The sequence below is a fragment of the Stegodyphus dumicola genome, chromosome 5, assembly GCF_044657685.1.
Source record: "Stegodyphus dumicola isolate Sdum_Otavi_A_Nest chromosome 5, ASM4465768v1".
Taxonomy (NCBI): Eukaryota; Metazoa; Arthropoda; class Arachnida; order Araneae; family Eresidae; genus Stegodyphus; species Stegodyphus dumicola.
In genome coordinates, this window is record NC_140772.1 from 85,379,634 (window position 1) to 85,405,163 (window position 25,530).

General features: G+C 32.4%; 1 protein-coding gene across 1 annotated transcript in view; it reads right to left on the bottom strand.

The window, feature by feature from the left end:
* Positions 1 to 23,636, bottom strand: part of LOC118191670 (ral GTPase-activating protein subunit alpha-1) — a 209,439-nt gene extending 185,803 nt beyond the window's left edge. The window contains 2 exon segments of the mRNA XM_085816841.1: positions 22,796 to 22,906; positions 23,335 to 23,636. Of these exon segments, the coding sequence (XP_085672967.1) occupies positions 22,796 to 22,906; positions 23,335 to 23,440 (217 nt within the window). The 5' untranslated portion in view covers positions 23,441 to 23,636.
* Between the last annotated feature and the right edge of the window lie 1,894 nt (positions 23,637 to 25,530).

The following is a 25,530-nucleotide window of genomic DNA, read 5'->3' on the forward strand; positions in this document are numbered from 1 at the left end:
TATTTTCCTGTTTGTTATTTCAACTTACTTACTGCAGGTGAAAACAGGACAGATGTTTTCTTGGTAATCCCAAATCAGTATTTCAGTACATATAACTTCTGCCATCAAGTTCATTATCACCTTTCCTTTACGCTATGAGAATCATATGCTAAAATATATTCCCTATTGTTTTCTGATAGTCTGATATTTTTCAACCTTTACAAAATATGTCTAATAAGCATAAAAGAGGTCTTATGGATGAAGAAATTTAAAAAATTGTTGCAGGCGCTATCTGAAAATGATACTGACGGAGGTGAAATTGATAATTTTTCAGTAGAAACTGATAATGAATTCCAGACGCAAACTATTAGTGAATCCGAGGACAGTGAAGTAAACGAAGAACTCATCATAAATAAACGGGCAAAAATGGATCAGGGTATTTGCAAAACTGTTTTACAGCTCCTGATAACACTATATGAAATGAAATAAATTCCAAAAATTCAGTCTGTGGTCATATGCTTATAATGTTCTAAAAGAAACCAGCAGGACAAACATCTTTTGCAAAGAGTCATGTTTCTGAAGATAAAGTGTCTAGTGCTTTAAAGCTTTTCATTGATGATTATATCTTGCTACATATAAAGAAATGTACAGAATCCGAAGCTCATCGGCAACATGAAAATAAAGACTGGAAGTTATCTCTGGCTGAGTTAGATGCTTTTGTCGATATATTGTACGTTCAAGGAGTAATAGGAGCAAAGGGCTTAGATTTATATTCCTTGTGGTCCGAAGTGTGGGAAATACCATTTTGCAAAGAAACTTATATCAAGAGGTAGATTCAAAGAAATAAACCGATTTTTAAGGTTTGATGAAAAGACAACAAGACCTACTCGATTATAGACTGATAAATTTGCTCTTGCATCAGACATGTGGAACAAATTTATTGAAAACTTCAAAACGTGCTACCAGCCAGGACAAAATATTACAGTTGATGAACAATTATTCCCATCTAAAGCTAGGTGTAGATTTACACAATATATGCCTAATAAACCTGACAAATTTGGAATAAAATTTTGATTATCTGTCAACGTTGATACTAAATACCTCTTGAAAAGGATTTCCTTATTTAGGAAAAGATGAAACAGCAAATCCTCAATTACGTTTGTCTGAAAATGTTGTCATAAAATTAACAGAGCCACATCTAAACAAAGAGAGGAATATTACCACGGATAACTATTTTACTAGCATTAAATTAGCAGAAATGCTAAAATCAAAAAATACAACTATGGTTGGCACAATGAAAAAGAACAGAAAAGAAATTCCTACATCTTTGAAAAATATGTGTAGTAATCTTTATTGGTTGACAATAGTGGAACATAATAATATCACACTTACCATCTATGAAGGCAAAAGAAACAACAGCACTTTTCTACTGAGCTCATTACATTCTACTGTAAAAACTGAAGACAGTCTCAAGAAGTTGCCCGATTCAACAGCATTTTGCAATGCAACAAAGTATGGTGTGGCTATTTGTGAACAAGCATGCCAAAAATATTCAGTTAAATCGGCTTTTAGATGATGGCCTGTGCATATCTTTTTCAATATTTTTGCCCCTGCAGCTTTGAATGCCTGGATAATTTATAAAAGTGTAATAGGAAACACCATTAACAGGAGAGATTTTCTACTGAAGTTATGAGAGGAGTTAAGAGTAGTGCATATGGCTTCAAAACTCCCGAAGATCCCTCCTGAGTCTTCAGAAAAAAACATGAAAAGATTGAATTGGATTATTCAATTATAGCAAAGCACACAAGGGCTATCTGCCTAAAGGGAGGGATGTTTTGTGGAGGGCTTTCTAAGAAAGAAACATGAAAAGAAAATGGATATAAAGAGAAAAAAGTGTCAAGTACAGAGATGCAATGGAAACAAATCTCAAGAATATTGTGCATCTTGTTAAAAAGTTGTGTGCGGAAAATGCACTGGAAAAATTGTTAAAAATTATTTTTGCATTAACTGCATTAATTCTTAATACGTATGTGTAATCTCTAATATTTTAAACATTAAATAGAAATGAAATGCTTTACATATTCTATTCAGCTACACATATATAACTGATATAACTGAAACATCAGAGAACATTTCTCATTTCTGGATTTAGAGAATGAATTATCCTCTGAGTAAGTATATAAAAAAAATATTATTATATAAATTGTGTTTTAGTTTAGTTTTAAAATTAATTCTTATATCAAATTAATGAGTTATTTGAGTAATTGTAGTCTGATCCAATTGATCGCCATGCACTCGATACATTTACGGTATTTTAAAAAGTCAATAAATTATCATGTGATATTAAATATAAATTATATGAAATACATATAAAGTACATATTTGTGCCAATGTATGGCATTTAAAATTGTTTTACCATTGTTATTTCAGTTCTTTCATCGACGGATCAAAATGAACCCTTATTGGCCTTTCCAGTAGGTAAGATTTTCCCGCCGTTCTAGTGTTAAAATAACTGGTGCAGATCTGGTTATCTCTTTTCCTATGTGAAAGCAAAGCATGACTAGTACTTTTAACATGTGCAAGCAGTTTATTTAGAACATTTTCCTCCCTGTCAATTGAAGTATTTATGCAAACATTACAACAATTTTGGACTAGAAGAGAAAGATAATCTACTCTTTATGCTGATAATAATATGAACTTCACAGCAGCAGCAGATGCCTTGAAATCTCTGGACTGGGATTTCAATCAAAGGAAATGCGCTTTAACGAAAATCAATTGGATATTCAACACTCAATCTGTCTCATGGTATGCTAGGTTTGGGAAAAGAATGGTTTATTATATCAAGGAACTTCTTCAAAAGTGTCTGGAAAAATCCAGTGTCACATATGAAGAAATGTTGACTTTGCTCACTGATTGTGAGGCTACTATAAATGGATGACCACCGATATAATTGGTCAAACGACCCTAACAAATTGAGACCTCTTATACCCACTTACTTAATTCAAAATTTAGGTGACTGATTTGGATTTAACTGATTTTCAGTTTTTACTAAAATATGTAAGTTACCTTCATACCTTACGGCTAAATCTAAGAAAACATGTCTATGAAGATTATCTTCCAGAACTGGTAAGAAGTCCCAAGTCAACTTCACAGATGATTTCTTCAAGAGAAATTGTCTTAGTTGAGTCAAAGAATCCAAACAGGCTAAATGACCTTTAGCACAGATAACTCAACTGTTTCCTGGAAAAGGTAATATTGAACATGGCACAAAACTATGAGAAGCCAATGGTGAAATTATATGATCCCTTCCGCAAATTTATCCTTTGAAGCTTACTTCTGCCAACAACTTTATTGAAGTACCTCATAAAATAGAGGCTACAAGATAATGAGGTTCCAGATGTAAAGGTAACTCGAAGTGGTTGTCAAGTAATGCTTGTGAAACGCACATGTGTGAACTACTGTGGACTTTTCCCCTAGTATTTGATAATTGTAATATCATTTTGTGTATTTATTTTTCTTTAATGTTACATACACATGTTTATAGTTCTTAGTTCAAATTCATTTCATATGTTACAATTTATGTCTATTCTATACAAGCGTAATTTTTCCTTGTTTCAATTTGCATTGCTTTAAGGTAAATTTGCCTGCAATACAAAAGGTGGGAAGATGTTGCTACTCCTATTAAGTTTAGCCTTTCCTGTTAAGTATAATTTGATCCTTTGTTCTGTAATTTTATTTGATCTATGAATCTGACAAGTAATTTTTTTCTGGGGGGTGGGATGTTGTGATTGGGAAAATTTTTTACTATTCTAGCCCAGCAGCATTTAATTTACACTATAGAATATATTGAATGATATTCATCATTAAAATGTTTGGATCATTTCATCATTATGTTAAACCATACACGTAAATAGTCTCATCATTCTCTGTATTTGTGAAGTGAAAAAACGAATATTAAATGAAGCTGGAATTTCCAGTCAGAGCAATGGAAACAGATTCATATTGACATTATATATCAGGTATAGAACATGAAAAAGGTACATGAAACTTACACAGATCAAGTTATTTATTAGGACAATGAATTCAATCGATCTGCCTTAGGAAAACGGCCTTCTTCAAGTGATGTAGGCTTGTACAGGTGTTACACACAGACAAAAAATCATAAATTAATTAGAATTACACATGGGAAAAATCATAAAATCCCATCCAGAGACTGAAAGCTGAACACTGGACAAACTACCATAGTTCAGTGATCTTATCTACTCAGTCAGTGCTGAATGAATAAAATGCATACTTGATATAGCAATGTAAATTTTTTAAGGCTAAATTGAGAAATTTATGTGGAATTTTATTAGTTTCTGATTTATTACAATTATAATCTTAATAAATTAACATCTGATTTTTTTTTTTTTTTTTTTTTTTTTTTTTTTTTTACATTTACTGATGTTAGGTAGATAATAAATAAGCAATAGGTTAATATACGAATAATATATTGACAGAATCACATTACAATTACTAATTACAGAAAAACATTCAACAAGAAATGACCAGAAATAATTGTCAAGTCCAAACAGTTGTAATGAAATCAAAGAACACAATGGAATTTGGAAAAAAATATTACAAATGAATGAGCACCTTTTTGTTCTTTCTGATTATCTGCACTCATGGTTTCAACTTTCGGTGAAACCTTCGGTGTTCTCATGTTTAGCATATTTTTTAGTAAATATGCGACAATAAATAACCCACGCCTGCATATAGCAAATATATGTTTCAGTACAAGCTGATTTGCAAGTACAGTACACTCCCGATTATCCGTGGAATTGGGTGGCGCGGCAGCTGAGGATAACAAAAATCGCAGATAATCCGAAAAAAGCTAAAAACGAGTATAGCAAAAGAGAAAACGGTCATTCCAACTTTGAAAAATCGTTTTATGTACAATAAAACGTAAAATAAACAGCAGAAAATGTTTAACTAACGCTTAATATTTTAGTATATCACTCAAAACTAACCTAAAATGCATTTTGTTAATGAAAACAGAAAAGCGCTTTGTACTGAGAGGCGTCAAGGATACACAGAAAAATTAATACATATGTACTGTTTTAATACTGTAATGTATTATGTAATTACAAAACATAACTGTAGAACTACACCTTTTTGAAGAAATTAGTCATTGCTTCTTGCTTTGGAAGCATTTTCTCTTGATCTGAGATTGCATTTTTCGTAGCATAAGTTTCTCGGCTAACTCCGCTCGTCTTGTTCTTCCAAATAGCTCAGTAGTTCGTCGACTTGTTGCAAAGCCGCTTTGTGTGTGTGTGATTATGGCAAAGCCTCGAGGGCTATCTGCCTTAGGGGTGGGATGCCTTCGTGGAAGACTTTCTAAGGGGAACTGGCTCGTATACACGTTACACATGGGGAAAACCACGAAAACTCCCATGCAGCCAGCCCGTTCATGGGATTCGAACCTCGGACCGAACTACCAGTGTTCAGCGACTTTACCCTCGGCCGCTGGTGGGCCGCCGCTTCGTGAGTCTTCCGCATCTGCACAGTGAGCTCTTCTTCGCCTTCACTTCGCTTTCCTTCATTCTCGGTCTCTCCTCTTGCTTTCTTCCCAATATCGTCATCTGTCAAGCGTTCGAAGCCAGGTTCGTTGACGTCACACTCCAACCACTCGTTATGTTTTCAGCATTGACGTTCTCACCACCTGGAACTGTTTTCACCATATCGGCAAGCGTTGCCTTGGGCGTGTCTACATCTTCATTCTCTTCTTCACAACTCAAAGGGTTGTTGTTGGCTTTAGCATTAGGCATGAGTTTTCTCCATGAGGGTTGATGGTTTCACCGAGTCCCATGCAGATTCAATATCGTAGATGCTGTCCAAGATTGTGTAGTGTTTCCAAAACTCTTTCAGATTATAACCTTCTTCAATTTTGGTCATTAGCAGCTTGGTTTGGTATGGTCTCTTCATTGTTGCAATGACTCCTTGGCCCATGGGTTGGATTAGTGCAGTAACATTTGGGGGGGAGAAACTTTGAAAAAATTTGTCCATCAGAAGACTTTAGCACCCTTGTTGCTGGGTGAGAAGGTGCGCTGTCGATTAATAGCACAGCTTTTTCGATTTAAGATGTTTACGCACTTGAAGAACAAAGATTTTTTCGAACCATTCTTGAAAAATGTTTCAGTTCATTCATTCTTTTTTTTTTTTTTTTTTTTTTTTTGTTAAAGTAATCAACAGGCAAATTTTCGATCCTTGTGCCTTTGAAAGATCTTGGTTTTTTTGACTTCCCAATGACAAGTATAAGTTTATGTCCACCGGTAGCGTTACTGTAAGACATGATAGTGATTCTTTCTTTTTTGCTTTTATGACCCACCACTTTACGTTCACTTTCAAATGCTAAAGGTGCAAGTGGGAAGACATTTTCATAAAAGTCCCGATTTGTCGACATTGTAAATTTGTTCAAAAGATAGCTCTTCTTTTAAAACAAATTCTTCAAATATTCATGGTGGAAATCGCCAGCTGCTTGTTGGTCACCACTAAGTTTCTTCCCATGAAGTCCAATTTTTCGAATTCCATGTCGCTGCTTAAAATGAGTCAACCAGCCAGAAGACGCATCAAAATTTCTTTTCAGGCCTAAAACTCAAAAAAGGTTTTTGCCTTCGCCGCAATGTGATAGAGCCATTTACAGGAGTACCCTCTTTTCAAGCTTGAGCTAACCACTCTGCCAGTGCCATGTCTAGCTCATCAAAGGTAGAACCCTTTATAGTTTTTTGCATTTTCATTGCGGAAGCACTGTCCGACATTGATGCAAAGTTCACCAGTTTGTCTTTTTGCTTTAGAATGTCATGCACTGTTGTTTCCGTAATCAAATTCCATCTGCTGCCTTGTAGCGCCATTTGTAACTTTGAAAATTAATTCTAGTTTTTGCGCAATCGTCAACATAACCTTCTTTCGTTTTCCTGACATTTTAAATCAGTAACGAAAAACACAAAACCAAAAAGCACAAGCACTGAACACAATAAAAGATAAGAAATTAACTCTGACTGGTTCGCAAACACTATCAGGCTTAAACTAACAATGGCGAAAGGGGGAAGTGGACGTGTCAGTAGAAATAAGATGAAGACGAGAGTGGGCTGTGCAGCGGGCACTGCAAGGGTGAGTAAGAAATCTCTTACTCATCAGAGCAGAAGGTTCCGAGAAAGCCTGGATATTTTTGCCATAAATAAGCACGATGTTAGCAAATTTAACTTTTCGCTCAGTTTTGTGAACATGTTTATTTTCTTTGCTTTATGCTTGGGGAAAAAAAAAAAACACCTTTGTGTGGCAGGCGCAGATAATCCACCCGCGGATAATCGGGAGTCTACTGTATTACATTTAATGATCATTTCACTAAACAGTATCTACCAGCAGTAAAAATTTAAGTATATTTTGCATAGATTCCCCACCCCAATAAAGTTTCTTGTTTCTTATAAAATATTTATTTTTATTGTTATCTATGAACAGTACAATGCATATTACAATAACAGAAAATTAAATATATGATTAAAGAAAAAATTAATGCTTATGATTAAACATAGACAAACAAATGTTCTTCACCACTTCATAAAGTCGCCAAAGAATTAATGATAGTAAGAGAGAAATATTTATTGACAAATTATCATCTTTTGGCAATAATATGGTCACAAATTGAAATTCCCAGTAGCTGTTAATACAGAATTACCTTTTGATCTGGTAGCATCCAGATGAAAGTTTTTAAAATTTCATAAAATATCATTAAATTAAAAATTTGGCAATTATTTTTGCCAATATTTACTTTAAAATTCTTCATAAAATAGTCTCAAGTATTAAACATTACATGTGCATGTAATCCATCCCAGAAGACCTTTATTTGTATAATTAATAAAAAAACAATTCTTAGTTATTAAATACTGATAAATCCTATATTATCAAATGATTTTATGCTAAGAAACTCCTACATCTAATAGTGAATTATATTAACAGGTTAAATTATTTTAAACCAAACTACCTTCTGTTTCATAAATATATTGCTTTTTAGACTTAAGAAAAAACAGACTGCAATGTACAGAAGTGCAGTTAGTACTTAACTCGGTTTGATATATAAATGTCTGATAGTGTATAAGTTACACAGCATTCTTCTCAATTACTTTTAATTGCTTTCCTCATAAGTTTCAGCAAAACACTTGCTTTAAATTTTATTGGTATAGCATTATTTTGTCTGTGGATACATTTAATGACAAAGTTAATTCATAAGTTTTAGCTTTGTTATTAGTGTTGGTATTTATGAATTAATTAAACCTATCATTCCAATGGCCATGTTGGAAAAAATGTGCCAATAAATAGATATGTCGTATATACAACTCTATAAAATTTATACAGGCATCAACAGTAAACAAACTGTAAAGAAATTATTAATATGATACCTTTCTTTCAAATTGATTCCTTCAGTTCTTGTGATTTAATTGTGTTTATAAATGCTAAACTTCCACAGCATATATTGAACAGTGTTCTATACACTGAACAATGTTCTATCTCTTCCTACAATTATCATACTCCCAATTCTTTGTCAGTACTATATCATACATTTTGAAAAAAAAAAGAAAAAAAAGAGAAAACTTCTGTTTTCATTATTTGGTAAAATATAATTATGAGGAAAACATAATAGGTAGTCATGAAATTAAAAAATGGTACTTTTCCATTTTGCCAACACAAATCCCGCCAAGCAGACTTTATTGGCGACAACACACAGTTACACACACAGTTACAAATTTTGTAAAATGACAATAAATAAAGACAATAAATTTGTAAAAAAACATTAATTTAAGAATTTACTATGCTTTCATGGTACAACATCCTGATTGTTTCATATAACGTGACCCCACATGATCTCATCTCACGTAACTACGCTACAAAAATCTAATTCTCTCAGTAATTATCTACATTAATTTCAAGTTAAATCTTAATATGAAATGGAAGTTTAAATGCAAGAATGATTTTAATTCGTACGAATAGCTTACTCAAAAATTATGTAAAACCACAGTGCTTTACTTCACTAGTGCATTCTCATTAGAATTGATGAATTTAACCCTTGACTTTGCCTTTTCCATATTTTTGCCTTCGGGTGAGCAGTGTGATTGCATCCTAATTGACTTAATTACCACGAATGGCCTTAAGGCATAAAATTGAACTATTTGGGTAAAAATTCTATGTAATTATATGCCAGTATTGAAAGAAACAATCAATCTGATAAGAAATGGCTGCGACTTGTTTTGAAAATGAGGTGTAAAAGTTTACCAGTTTGGTATCAGTTGTGCCATTTTTGGCGCCTTTATCGCTCGCGCCGGCAAAATGGAAAACTACCTAAAAATAAAACCAAATAGAACAAGATTAAATATGGAGATGACTGGAAATAGCTATGATTACATATGGTTGCAACAGCTAGTTAGGTCATTTGAGATTCATACCCAGAAAAATCATAAGGATGTTACCATCTGCAATAACACTTATATAACTTACTTCAGATGGCAGTAATATACTTATAAGTATATTACTAACATACTTACAGTATGTTACCATCTTCAGAAATCAAACATATTATCTAATATTGAAATGCTTTAGTTCCTGATTCAGACAAAGATGTAGGAGAATGGATGTCATCTTCGGTAAAGCTTCTCGGGACTTCTTTCACTTGTTAACCCTTTACTTTGATTTCACATTTCTGTCACAACCTAGGAATCAGAATCAGATGAACTCGTACCCTCTTCTCCTTCCACTAACCTCTTGAGGGAATTTTCAAATCAATAGATTTTTAAGTTTCACTGTTTCTCAAACAGTATAATCTATCAACTGCAAAAACTTTTTGTTTTTCTAAATCTTGGAAATTCCTGAATTCGGTATTATTCCTAGGATTTTTTTGGAAGAGTAAAAATACTCCTTTTTTAGGAGGAGTGAAATTCATTTATGAGGAGTGAAACAAGGAAATAGCATAAACTACATATACAGAGACAAATTTCCTATAAAAAACCACATTTTTAATGGACAAAATGAAATAGAAAAAAAATGAGGATGCTATTATGGTTTTTGACAATTACTATAGCATATGTTCAGTATTAGTAGAAAATATTAAACATTACAAATAAAGGAATTTATTTTACATTAAATGTTCTAAATGAAATATTTATTTAACATTACAAATTTAATAGCCTTTTCCTCTGATTTTTCCACAATGTTACAGCTGATTTCCTTACAATATCAAAACTCTTTCAAAATTAAAGTTACAAAAAACATTTATTCTTGGTTATATTACAATTTTAATCTCTTTTTACCCTGATTTTTCTACAAAACAAGGTTACTGCTCTTTCAAAATTAAAATCACAAAAAACATTTTCCCTCTGTTCTTTGAAATCTGGGCCTTGCTCAGATATTCTCGTTAGAATTTCCAGTTGTTTTCCTCCCAATTTATTTCTCCTATTTGATTTGATCCTATTTTGAGTAGAAAATCCTCTTTCATAAACAGCCGTTGACAAAGGTATAGTTATAGCTTTTTGTGCCAGGGCTGTAAATCCTGGATATGAGTTCACCATCTAAACTTGATGAGAACAACAAGTTGGTAAACTGTTTAAATTTGAATTATCTGTACCGTGCATAAAAGCACTCTACTTCAAGGTGCTCTTGTTTTAATTCTGCTGAAGCACCCAAAACCGAAGTAGAATCTGGCCTATAATAATGTTTAATAACATTATCTAGGGACTCCAATCTTGATCATTCTGTTCCAATCTGACACAAGAGGGATTCAACAAAACATCAAAATCCTGCAAAATATGCATCTGCTGCAAATTAAATCTTTCTTGCTGATTCTCTATCAGTATACTCAAAAAAGCATTTTTAGCACTCATAAAATCATTTAAAGATTTAGTAGAAACAGATCATTTAATATCTTGAACTCGATAATACCCATTTTTAAGAGAAGACTCTTAAAAATTCCTTTAGATGAGAGCCATGACCTTCCTCCTTTTTCATTTCCTGCATGCGATTAGTAGTTGATTCTAGACTATTAACCTACACAGAGAAGTCCACATCATTGCTCTGAAAATTTCTTCTGACTTTGTTCATAATCAGTAACACATCTCTCAAAAATGACAAGGTGGCTGCAAATGGAAATTGTGAGCATTGTTTAAGTAGTCCTGAGCACTTGTCTACAGGATTGCTTGTTTTCCTGTTTGCAATTATGTCTGTCAGGGCAAGGATCACAGCATCATAACTGATATGACATGCATCACACTGCATTCCCAAGTGACAACCACCAAACAGCATTTATGTCGTTGAGAGTTATGTTTGGCTTATTTAACACATCTTGCATCAATTTCAGCTTTTCAATCCTAATATTGGACGTGTGAAAATAAGCATACAATGAACCTAAAATTCTTTGGCAGCTTTGAAACAGGGATATTCCATCAGCAACTTGGGAAACAGCTAAAGCTAAAGAGTAAACTATGCAGTGATGATGCAACAAACCAGGTATCATATCCTGAAATTTTTTGCCAAGGCTGTTGTTTTTTCCCATTATAACAGCAGCACCATCTGTTAAAAGACCAACAACTTTTGATAACCCTACTTTTTTTTTCATTGAGAAACTTTATCATCATTTCTTTCAGTGCATCTGCATTGCATTCACCCTATATTTTTAAATTTGCCCAAAGACTGTTCTGACATTTATTGTTTTCAAATATTTCACATATATAATTAATTTATGGTCAACTGAAATATATGTTGACTAACCTATCATTAAAGACATATAGAGTCTTTGTGAAACATCCTCATCCAAATTTGATTCTAATACTTCTGAAATAGCTTTAGTTATGTCTGTAACTGAATTTTGAGATAATTTCAAGTGAGTCTTTCACAGTCTCATTTCCACAGGATTTCATAAGCATCATTAAAGGCTTAAATTTCATTAAAGGAAATTCTTCTTTTCCAATAGTGTAAACAGTTTTGAACACTGCCAAATCGCCATCTGTTGCTGTAGATTTTTCCTTTTCGATGATATTTTTAATAGCTTTAGCATCTTTCTTGGCATTTAAAGAAAGCCTGTAATCCGTAGTTTTTGCATGGTGAGACAGAGTACTTCTTTGGAAACATGATGAACCCATCACACCCACGGCATTCTTCGTACTCGAAGATTGACATGTTTCAAAAAACATTTTATTTTCCTCTTTATTGAAGAGGACCCAAGGAAATTAAGCCACTTACTTAAAAACTTATCATGTTTAGAAGTTTCTTTTGGTTGTTCATCAATCTTTGGTTTCTTAGGCAACGATTCTGAGCTGGTTGACACTTAACTTGACGGCTTTTTTATAAAAAAACTCCTTGATGGATTTAGAACTCATATTTGAATATTTAAATTAATTTTTCTCCTGTAATAATTGCTTCTGTCTCAATAGGACCACCCTATTGAATTAAATAGTTTTAAAAAATTAGTTAGAAACTAAAAAATATTTTTGATGTGCTTCTCCTAAAAGCTGATCACTTGTAGAAACTTTCGTTTCGTTTTGCAGACTGTATGGAATTTCTTAAATTTAAAATTGTCTTCATATGCAATCTTAATTTCGCTTAAAATATTAATTTTTATATGAAAGGAATTTATTTTATAATCGCAAATACAAATTACAATCGTTTTAAGAGCAACATTTAGTTAAAATCAGTAATTAGTTTGGCGATCTTGCTCCATCAAATTAAAACAATAATAATAATAAAAATTCTACTTCTCTCCTACACAGGGTTCGTACACATTTCTGTACACAGAAATTAAGGACTTTTAAGGACCATCAATGAAAAACATTAAGGACCTATAAGCAAACCGGAGCTGAATAAATTCAATTAAAAATATTATCTGTGCCTGAAATTTTATAATACCATCCTAAAAATAAAATAGATACCTAAGTAGTATGTATTATTACTAAACATGAATTAACATAATTATTCATAAGTTTGAGAATAAAATAAACGGAACTACTCTGATATGCGCCCTCAAGTCGCCAATTTTGGTGAGAAACTCCACGCTGCCATATAACTATCTAAATTTTTTGTCTACATTTTGAACTTTAAGCCTAAAATGTCTTCAAAAACACGGTTTTCATGAATGCAAAAACCCCGTTTTGAACACACAATTTAAGCTAAAAATCCGAAACTAAAACAAAAAACTTAGATAGCAAAACCGTAAAGTTTCTAACCAAAATTATCTGACAAAAGTCCATGTACACAGCGATATGTTTTAACTTACAAAAACATCTACGAATGGCACAATCTAGGCAACGAACGAATCTACGAACTACACACACCTCGCTTTAATAAATTAACATAACAACAATAAATTTCAAAAAATACCACGTGCACAGCATCCTGTTTCAACTTAAAAAAAATCTAAGAATTGCACAATTTAGACAAACGAATCTACAAACTACGCACACCTTATTTTAATAAATTAACATAACAACACTAAATTTCAAAGAATACCATGTAGACAGCATCCTGTTTAAACTTAAAAAAACATCTACGAATTGCACAATTGATGCAACAAACGAATCTATGAACTACGCACACCTCACTTTAATAAATTAACAAATTTCAAAGAATACCATGTACACAGCGTCCTGTTTCAACTTAAAAAAACATCTACGAATTGCACAATTTAGGCAACAAACGAACTATGCGCACCTCACTTTAATAAATTAACATAACAACAAATTTCAAAGAATACCATGTATACAGCATTTTATTTCAACTTTAAAAAACATCTACGAATTGCACAATTTAGTCGGTACGCACTAATCAACAAAATAACTGAAATATAAATTTCAAACAATTCAAAAAAACAACAACAGAAATTCATACTAAAAAAACAATGAACATAACATTCTACAAAATAAGAACAAGAATAAAATAAAATGCACATACCATGAATTAATGCTTTTTCGAACAGCAGAAATACCAATTTCATACCGCCTTTAACGTGCCGCCACGTAATCACTATCGTATTTATATGAGAGCCAAACACACTATCCAGAAAATTCCTACTATGGTTCACAAATAAATAAAATCCCTACTTCACAAAAATCCCTACTTCTATCATGCACAGCCACTAAAAATAATCTCCCAGACCCTCTTTCCACACCTCCAAATACCCACTGCCCCTCAACAGGATGGCCACGACGATATTTCTTTTTGCCGAACTTCAATTCAACAACTTCCACCATTTTATCTTCCCCCCCAGCTTCTCAGATACAGAGCATGACGCGAACCAACGAACTCCAGTGAAAGATTTTTCAACGTCAACAGGGTTACCATACAACATGCAACGGGACCAAAAACCAGCACAGAACACATATTGCCACATTTGGTGAAGGCCATATATCAGAGTTGTACCAAATAAACTTTAAGCAATTTATCAAGTAGCATTAAATATAATAGTTGGACATATTATTTGAAAGAAGATAAGTGATATTTACGTTTTACTAACAGTTAGCTTTATGTTGATTTTTTTTTTTTTTTTTTTTTATGTCTCATTTTGTCACATACTTAGTCAATTTAGAGGTTTAGTAAATAGCATGTAGATTTTATGTCAAATGGCATACGTTCAAATGAGAAGTATAATAAGTGTGTGTGTAATTATGGCAAAGCCTCGAGGACTATCTGCCTAAGGGGAGGGATGCCTTCGTGGAGGACTTTCTAAGAAAAACTGGCTCGTATACACGTTACACATGGGGAAAACCACGAAAACACCCATGCAGCCAGCCCGTTCGCGGGATTCGAACCTCGGACTGAACTACCAGTGTTCAGCGACTTTACCGCTCGACCGCTGGTGGGCCCCAAATGAGAAGTAAGATCATAATCCGGATGATTCATAACAAAAGACTGAATGTTGTCACTTCTGCTGCTTGTCTAGAGAGAGACCTGCTGATTAGAATAAACCTGAAAGGCCTGATCTAAGCACGGTTGACAAGTGTAGAAAGTTAGTCAGACTCTGTTTGATGCAGTTAGTGTCATAGGTTCATGTAGAATTCCAGGGGTTATAAACCAGTTAATATACTTTAAGGTTCAAATAAGCCATTAAAGCATCAGAGGTGATAAGTTATAAAGTCTCACTAGATGCAAAGAATAAGTTTTACTTGAATTTTTACATTTTTGTATTTTATCTTGTGATCACAGTGAGTATTAATGAAAGACAATAAGTCGCTTTAATACATAGAGATAATTTTTAAGGGTAAGCAGTTAGTTATAAATAATTAAATTAAGTAGTTTGACAACCTTAAATATTATGGATTTACATGGCCACTATTAAATTTTATTTTTTAACATTTGTTAAAAAAGCTCTATTAAAATCAAAATCTAATAAAATTTCACAGTTTAAAATACACATAATTTATGACATTGTTTCTTAAATGATATTAGGATAATTACACATTAAGACCTACAAAACATTTATGTTTTGTAACAACAACACTCAACAAAATATTTATCAGTCATTTTAATTTGAAGCCTTCCCAAACATTTTAACTAGTTTATATCGATTTCCTTCTCTTTAAGCATCTTTTCTAACAATTAGAGATTTGTCTCAATATGCAAACTAATGCATTTGCTAGTTTCTGTGTGCTTTATCTCCTAACTTGTCAACCTCTCCAGAATATACCTATGAGGGTTTATTTGATCTGGTAAAAGTTAAATAGTCCAAAACCCCCGACAGAAGTTAAGCATATTATTGCTATGTCTGAAAGTAACTACAATATCAGACAAAGGTTTAAATAAGCCTCTTATTAAAAAAGAACATAGAACATAAAGGCATGTTCTGACACAAACAAAATCAATTACAGCTCACGGTGAGATACTTAAACAAGAACAGTCAAACTAAAAATGTGAGGTAGTGGTCAAAGATTATACAATTTAAATTTAATTTAATCTGGCTCAGAAATTCTATCATGAGGAAATAGAAATGGGAAATTATACTAAAGAATGAAATCATAAACAATTGGGTAATTTACATAATAATAACTGCACATATCTTTGAAGAATAATTTTCTTTATGTATTCAGTTTCTTTCTTCAATATGTTTCCTTTTCATTTCAGAATTTTTGGATTTAATTAAGGATTTCTGTTATTCTAAAAAACACTAAATGCATTTAGAATGTATAGAAAAAGCGGCTAATTTTATTTCTTCTTAGTAATATGAATACTTAGAAAAAATATGAAATGTATTTATGGTAAAGAGGTGATGTGGCAGAATTTTTAGATTTTAGTGACACACCAAACAACAAAATTTAGAAATAGCAAAACTTTTAGAATTTAGAGCAGGCATTGGAAACAGTGCGATTCCAATTTTTGTACCGAAAAACATGATAAAATTGCTATTTTTTTAAGGAAAAGATAGCAATAAAGCACCCAGATTTGCACTGTAAGACTAGTGAAGGTAATAATCTTTTAAAAAGAAGATTGGAATTAAAATTTTATTTTTGTACTGGTAGTTCTCAGTAAAATTTCAACTTTTTTCCCGACTAGCGCAGAATAATGAAAGAATTAAAAATGCAAACACTATAAGCATAAAAATAATTTAAAGGCATATTAGAAATCATGCTAGAAAATTTTTTAAAAACTTAATTACCTTTATATATGCTTTTAGTATGCCTTCAATTTTGGAAAAGTGTGCAAAAGATTTTTCCAGCTCGTAATGTGAAATTTCACCGAACTCCCAAACCACGTGTGTCGATAACCAATTTTACTATTCGAATGAACATCCAGTAATATGGAAACCGTGACGAAATCAGTGCTCGTAAATATACAATGAAATTTCAATTTCTTTCTTCAGCTTCTTTCTTCTACCCTCTGGTCATGATAGCTAAGTCAGCACAGCACCACGCAGTGCCGCGCCTATATTCCTTGCCACGGAGAAGTCGGGCAAAAATGTCTCAGTGGTGTTTTGAGTAAAAAAAATATTACTTTTTGATTTCAGTAGGGCACTATGCATTTTTTAAGCTAAACCTTTGTTAAAAATTCAGTGCGTGAAAATGCGCCTGGCTAGTTTTTTAAAGAGTATTTCCGATTTTCAATGCGTGAAATACGCTCTCAGAGGCATTAAAAATATCTCGGCCTGAATTAATAAATATTTAGTAGGAACAGAAATTTTTTTTTTAATTCTTTAAGAAGATGAGCCTATGTGTAGTCACCCCCAAAAATCAAAGTTTTATTCAAAATTTATACCAATCTAAGACTGCTTATTGGAATAATTTTAACCCGCGAGCATGCATGTCAAAATTACGAACACAAGAAGATGCACTGGATATAATTATTTTACCCATCTCTGGCAGAATGAACACATATGCTCCATACGAATGCTGATATTATTACATTTCTCGCACAGAAACTGTGTCTTTCTGTCCTTGTTCTTAGGGCACTCAACGCATCTTCTGTAAATGTTTTTTATCTTTTTAGATGGTGGTTTCATATTGCAATCTTCTGAAATTATTTTTTCTTTTAGTTTCAAAGGATGCATGATTTGCTGCTGCTGTTGATTTGAGTAATCTTCCACTAACTTTAGTCCTAATGATTTGAGAAAAGAACGCCTTTTTCTAAACCGAGTGAGTGGTTCTTTTGTAGAAAGTAAGATTATCTGTGCATTAATTACTGCAACATATAAAATCAAGGAAAAAATCACCATAGGCCACCATTTTGATACTCTAGCTGTAGAATATGCTGCTCCCACTTCATCTACAACATCTACTGCTCCTTTGGTTAGATTATAAAATGAAATAATCTCGGCTTTTTTAGTACTCCAGTGGTTTCGTCAATTTTACTATCATTGTGCATAGTTAATAGTAGGACACCACTTCTGTTTTTCCTTGGTCCATAAGAAACAATCATTGTTTCTTTCTGGAAACCAAAAATTGAAGAATATGCTCTCTGTTTCTTGTATAAAAAATCTGGTGGAATTTCTCTCTTATTCTTTCTCACAGTTCATGCTATAGTTATGTTCCTACTATAGTTATTTTCTTCCTTAGTAGGTCCTGAGATAGCTGGTATCCCATATACCAATTATCTACAGTCAAATTCGTCCAGAATTGTACAATGATTCCATCAAACGCTTTACAATAATGCTTGCATTGTTATCAAACTGAAAGGGCCCCTTTGGCTGCTGGCTGGCATATGTTTCCATTTCCCATGTATAAAACACTCTGGAATCAACCAGCGCAAATATTTTTATGCCATATTTGGCAGGTTTTTTTTTTTTTTTTTTTTTTTTTTTTTTCGTGTATTGCCTAAATGAACATTGTCCCTTAAATGGTTCTAATTTTTCATCAATTGTTACATATTCACCTACAGTGTAGACTTTCTGACACTTCTCAATGAATTTTTCAAAAAACTATCTTATGGGAGTGAGTTTATCCTCATCTCTACTCGGGTGATTTTTCATGTCTCCTGCTTCAAAAATACCTAATGTCTCTACAGTGGTACTTACATATTATCCCGTCAAACAACCAACTAGCACAATTTGATCCAAATAATGGATGACCGTGTCTTTTCGATTCTACAGTAATGACTGGTAACTGGCAACTGTTGCTGAAATTTATGTGAGCTACTACGACGACCGTATCCTTCGGATTCTGCACTCATGATTGGTAACTGTTGCCGAAATTTCCAACCAATGGCTATGGTAGGGATGGCCAAACTTCAAGATGATGGGAGCCGCATGATAGATATTATGAACATTTGAAAGCTGCAATTAACAATAAGGACCAACATACTGAGATCATTTGAATCTTTTGATCATAACCTAAGAAATCGTTAAATATTTTTCCTCAAAACTTTGGAATAACTACTTTCTACTTTTACTAATGCCCAGTCTAGAAGAATTCATGGAAAAGAACATGATTGCAATTTCAGTGGTATTTGAGTAATCAGTATCTCATGATAGCGCTGACTGATACGGTATTTCAGTGTGGCATCCAACGGAATCTGCAAGAATTTTTTAATAATCAGTATCCTGAACATCATTGAAATTTCTTGAAACTATCTCTAGAATCATCCTGATAATTTTGAACATAGATAACGAACTTCAGGCGCATCATTGAAAATTCTTAAAACTATGTCTCAAATCGTCCTGACAATTTGACATAGATAACAAAGTTCATGCGCATGATTCAAAATTCTCGAAACTATCTCTTGAATCATTCCAATACTTTTGGATATAATAACGAAGTCATGAGCATCATTGAAAATTCTTGATACTGTCTCTCGAATTGTCCTGATAATTATGGATATAAATAATGAAATTCATGCGCATCGTTGAAAATTCTCGAACTACCTTTTGAATCATTACAATGTTTCTGAACATACATAACCTATTTCTAATAAATCTAGTAGTTCATGAGGGCTATATTAAAACTTTGTCGAGCACATATTTCATCTGTCTACCATGCCGAACTCTTCAACCTAGCTGTTTAATTTTGAGCTCTCTTTCATATACATGGCAGATCAAACTTAATGTTACTGAAAGAAAACATACCGGCTGATCTTTGGAATATGGTAACTGGTAGTTTGGCGACATTTTGGAGGCGATAAAGGTTACTACCTAGGACTTTGGTAATAATGTGAGAAGTACTCAGTTCCGATTACGCATTATTTTGTGTGAGGGAAATGAGAGATCATGAGATATGTCATGTGGCATTAATGGACGAATTACAGTTCTTTAATCAGAAAAGGGAGAGAATTTGGAAAACTGTAGTACTATATTATTTTGTATTAAGCTTCATTGTGTGTTGTGTGAAATAGTAGAAGTGTGCGTGCCATGTAATGAAGATTCTGAAGATTAGGTAAGTTAGCATTTTTAATCATTTGAGGATATTATTTTTATGCACTGTTCTAAATGTAAGGAGTAAATAAATTAATATGGTATTATTGGAAAATTGTTATTAGCAATGATTTAGTTTAAAGTAATTAGGATGGTAATCTAATTTTTATTAATTTAATGTATGTGCTTATTTATATTTTAAGTAGTGTTTTTTAATTTAATTATATTTTAATTTAATGCTCATGATTTTGTGAGTTATATGTTTGTAGTATTTTCGAATACATTTCAGTAGAATACGTTGAGTATTTTCATGCATTTTCGTGAAATTTTTCTAATTTATGAGAAAAAAGCAGTGTACATGGATATAGCGAAGAGTGTGCGCAATGCCATTTTTTGCAATTCTGGGATGTTTTTTTAAGTAAAAATAAGTCGACGTGTACATGGTTTAGTGATATTTTAATTAAATGATAGTTATTTTGTGAATTTTATGTTTGTAGCAATTTGGTATACGTCTCAGTTGAAGTAAACGTGCATGGAAATAATTTAAATATTTGACACTAAGTATTTGTAACCATTTGTAATGTTTGCGGTATGAATTCGTCGGTGACGTTTATAATATAATAGATAATTTAGAGGTAAAAGTTTTTGGATATTTTATTTATTTTATACGTGGAAATGTTCATCCTTGGAAAGGGTATTACTTTTTCGCAATCAGGTAATTTCATATATGTGCTTTTTACCCAGTTTAAAGATTCACAGAATTTTTTTTCATTTTCGTGCAAATTTTTGTAATTTATGAGAAAATAGCAGTGTAGATGGATAAAGTTAAGAGTGTGTGCAATGCCATTTTTGTGCAATTCTGGGATGTTTTTTTAAGTAAAAATAAGTCAACGTGTAAATGGTTTATGTGTATGTGCTATTCTGAAAAACACGCAGGGAGTTTGCGATTGTGCACTTTTTCCCAATTTTGCAGTTAATATTTGTCATGATTAAGCAGTTTTGTTACATAAAATTTCTAGCATAAGTGTAATTCGGCTAGTAATTTGTTGGAAAAAGTGTTCAGTAAATAAAAAGAAAAGAAACATGTCTTTACTTCGTGAAGACAAAATGGCGGCAAAAAAAAAAAAAAATAGAGGTTTGCTGTAGCAGAGTTGGTTGCCAAATTTTCGCCAAAAAATCGCCAAGTTACCATAATCCAAAGATCAACCAACATACCTATCACTACTATAATGAAATTATTTCGTAAATGCAGATATAACATGAACGCATAACTCTGCATGTTTCAATGGACATGCACAGATGTTCGATGTGTAGGCCTTTTGTAACATAGGAGACATCTGCACAATAGTTTAGTCCCTAAACAGGTGTACAAATCCATCATATTTTAACTATTGGACCCATACAGGCGATCACATGACTTACCATCTCATCGTGAACTTCTAAGAATAGTAACTTAGAAAGATTAAAATAAATTACTGTCAGCCTAGGTTTACCTAGTTAGTACAACTTTCCATTAATTACCTATCCTGTGTACATAAAATAAATCTCAAATATAGAAATAAATTGTATTGGAATGTGTAAGTAGAGGATACTTTAGAAAATAAAAGATCAGACTTTAAAAATAAATGTTTACGGGAGCAAATTTTCACATTATTGTCTGAAATTTGTAGTGATCAAACAGTGGATCATTGTACAACTTTTCGTTTGCCTACTAAGCTTTCATAAGCTGACATGTAGGGCAGACTAATGTTTGGCATCAGAGCCAGAGCAACTGGTGAAGCTGCAAAGCAGCAGTACTAAAGGTTGAAAATTTTTAAATATGCCGGACAGAAAGTTTCTTCAGCAGTTACTCATGCCATTCAAGGACTGAATAAAAGTAGAACTTGAGAAAAAAAAAATATTAAGAAGAGTAATTAAATAAAAATATTAGCATTACGTGTTAGACTAACTTCATATTAATGTATTCTGATGATCATTAGCTGTTCAAAAAGTAACATAACCAGAATAGCAATTACCAGAAACGGAATTAGTTGTAATTTTACAATTTTGTTGCTCTGACAATAAGCCAGCAATGGACAGTTTAAAATCTATCAAATTTTTACTTATATAATATCAGAAATGAAAATAGCAATTAATAAAGAAACATGGCATTGTATGATTTGTATTTCAAATTTCATTTGTATTAAAAAAATAAACTATATTTATTCAAAACAAGTAACATTTCAGATGGCAAAGGATCGCAGGTAGCTTGTGAGCCGCAGTTGTGGTTTCAAAGAGCCACAGTTTCGCCATGTCTGGTCTATGGAATAATATGTAAGTACTAATGCTATATTATGTTGCTATCGATTGTATACAAGATAGTCATAATAAAACCATGCAGAAACACAAAAAGGCCTGAAATTTCACTATCACTAAAATTCCTCAATGTTTTATATGACATATAGTAGATCAAACATCATTGATTACAACTTGCAACATTTTTTTTTTTTTTTAAAGCAATTATTGATTTAGTTTAATGCCACTTCATTCCATGAATCTCAGCCCAAAAATACAGCAAGAAAAACACCAAGCACAAATTTCATGATTTAAGATTTCATTTTCCAAAGCATTCATTTAAATGAACATACATTTGTTTAAATACACGATATTTCATTTTAAAGAAGTAGTTTACTTCCACAGTTAAGTGTGGAGAGATAGTTTCATACTCAAAAAATCTTAATAGGTAAACAGAAATAATTTATCAAACTTCTAAACATCAATAATTCTAGGATATCAAAACCATAATTTGGAATTACAACTGCAGACTTCATGCAACGGGATTCTTGAGCTCAGTTGATACTATCTTTCATTTGCATTTCAGCCTGGTAAATTTAATTGCACAGAGTACAATTAAAAATTCAACTCAAACTTGAAATCTGGATAATTTTTTTACCAATTATATTATTAAGAAATAGTGTTATAGTATCTTACCTCTCTGCTTAAGATTGTTTTCAGCACATATGAAGACATCATAGAAAATGTAATAAATATGACTGTAATTACTTTCAAAGAACGATTTAGCTTCACTTGTATCCGAATTTTCTGCGAAAAGAAATATATACTTCATAAGTACTCTTTAACAAAAAGAAAATGCATTATACTTGATTTAATTAGTTCGCTATGCATGATTAAAAAAAATTATTAAAGTTATTAAAATACGTATAAATCATTTTCTCAGTAGCTGAAATCATAGAATATAATTCAGAAATACTACTATCAACCATCGATAATGCAGTTCAATGCTTAAATAATCATTATTAGCTGATTATTTTTTCGTACGTCACTTTAAACAGAGAATTAAAAGATAATTTTTCCGGTGAAATTTTAAGATTTTAATTTGAGGGTTCATGATCTCATAACAGCAAGCGAAAACACAAACTAAATCTCAGAATACGTAACTAAAGAGCAATATAAAATCAATTAAAAAGATTTAAACTTTATATATAAACTCCTACATTTTTTATACTTACCGAGTACAATCCGTAAATGTTTCAAGCGGCTCAGACAATCCTTTTTAGCATCTAAAACTTTTTGAGACGATTTTTTGACATCTGAATGAGGTTTCTTACTAAACATCGTTCAAACGTCATGCAAAATTTTAATATTACAACATCGACACTCCCCCGAAAACATCACATTGTATTCCCACTTCTCATGGTGTTGTGTACATTTATTCGCAGGAACTCAAGGTCAGCAGTTAACTTTAGGTAATATTTTAGTTTTGTTATGTTTATTTCATACTTATTAAAACAGTAGCTGCTGCAAGCAGATTGAAATCATCTTGCATATTCTGTCTCTATTCAAAATGATTTGACAAAAATTCAGTTATTTTACAGTAGCGTCCGTCTTCATTCTAATTGTAAAAATTACTAGTCAAGTAACGTATAGTTTTAAGAAAATCTGTGCAGTTACGAAAAATAGAACAAACTTTAAAAAATGCTTTTTATTTCAGCATCTATTTCATATGTGCATTAGGAGGTCTTTAAATTATTGAAAAAACACTTGTTGAATTCCATTTGAAAACAATCTAATATTTTAGTAAATGTTAATATGAATGTAGAAAGTTAAACTGCAATATGAAATTATTTCCCTTTGAAAAATATAATACATATTAAAATTATGCTGAAAGACAGCGTCATTATGCCTCAACAAACTTATTAAGTTCAAAATTTTAATTAGCATTTAAGTTTACACAATTCTACTATTCTACATTTCTACTGTTTCCTACTTATATTTCTTTACTTATTTCTATCTTAAACACATAGCAAGATTTATGTTTCTCAAACTTAACTATGGTCCCTATATTTTTAACCCGATCACTCGCATTTTTACTGTTATCCTTCCTTTTCTCACTCTGACAAACAAGGAGGTGATTCTAACCTCCTTGCTGACCGACAAATGCTAAGCAATGCTGGAAAGGTTCCTAGTGGCACTCCTTTGACTCAAATGGGATCTCGTGGAGGATACAGGAGAATACAGGAGAATTACAAATGGGGCACTAAGGCAAGTGTTGTTGGTTAAGAGCGATTGCTCTGTTTTATCTTGTGTCTTCTCCTTACTTACCGACACACATCTAATACCATATTAGTTCTCACATTACTACTCGCATATTAGTTCGCACATTACACTGGTACCTCATTCCCGTTTTACTCAGCCACTTTTCACGTGTACATAGCCTTCCATGCCCATCACTTTTATTCTTCCAGCCCATATGAAAGAACTTCTGACTATTTCTTCTCAATTAAAATTTTTATCCCTCCTTTAACCTCGTTGTAGGTTTATTCCTTCTTTAACTTCATCCATCTCCTTTTTTAGCAATTATAAAGGAAACCCCTTAAACAGAACCAAAAAACAGTTTTTAAGCCTGGTTTCCCTCATTCCATTTGCAACTAAAACAGACAATACATCATGCAATTTTATCAAGTATTTAAATACATCATGTAATTTTATCAGCCCCTTGAATAACAAAAATCTTCACTTTCTTCCTAATTATAATACCTTCTTTTCTCCCCTCTCTCATCTCTCATCATTAATCATCCTTTTTCTTAATCATTCTGTTTCCCCCTCCTATCGGTTTACCCAGTTCTCCTCCCCATCCTTTAACCAGTGAGCCTTCAAAGCTACCTTCTATAGACCTAGTGAGCTCTAAATGAAAGCCAAGGAAAAAAAAAAAAATGATGTGGACAGCATATTTCTTCCTTATGCCGCTTATTAAATATTTTTAGAACGACAATAAACTGATATTAAATATTGTTATACACCCTATATATATTTATACATATTATGGTAGGCTACGGCTATTACTAAGGTCGAAAGCGTGTTATTTTTATTATGGAGGCACATAACCGGCGACAACCGTTGCCTTATATAAACTGTTATTATATATTTATTAGTTCTGTTATTATATATTTCATTGCGTTCTTGTCGAAAATTAATTGTTTAAAATTTGACATCGCCAAAACGTGCATAGTTTCGGTATTTAGTACACTTTTGTTGTTGGAACTATATGACTACGCCAAAGATTACGAAATTAAAGCCAACAGATGTCACGAAAAATTCTTTTTGAATCCATTTTACACTCCGTTTCATAAGAGTCCTGTAGACATCACTCAAAAAAAAAAAAAAAAAAAAAAAAAAAAAGTCATCGAAATGGAGTCCGGAACGGT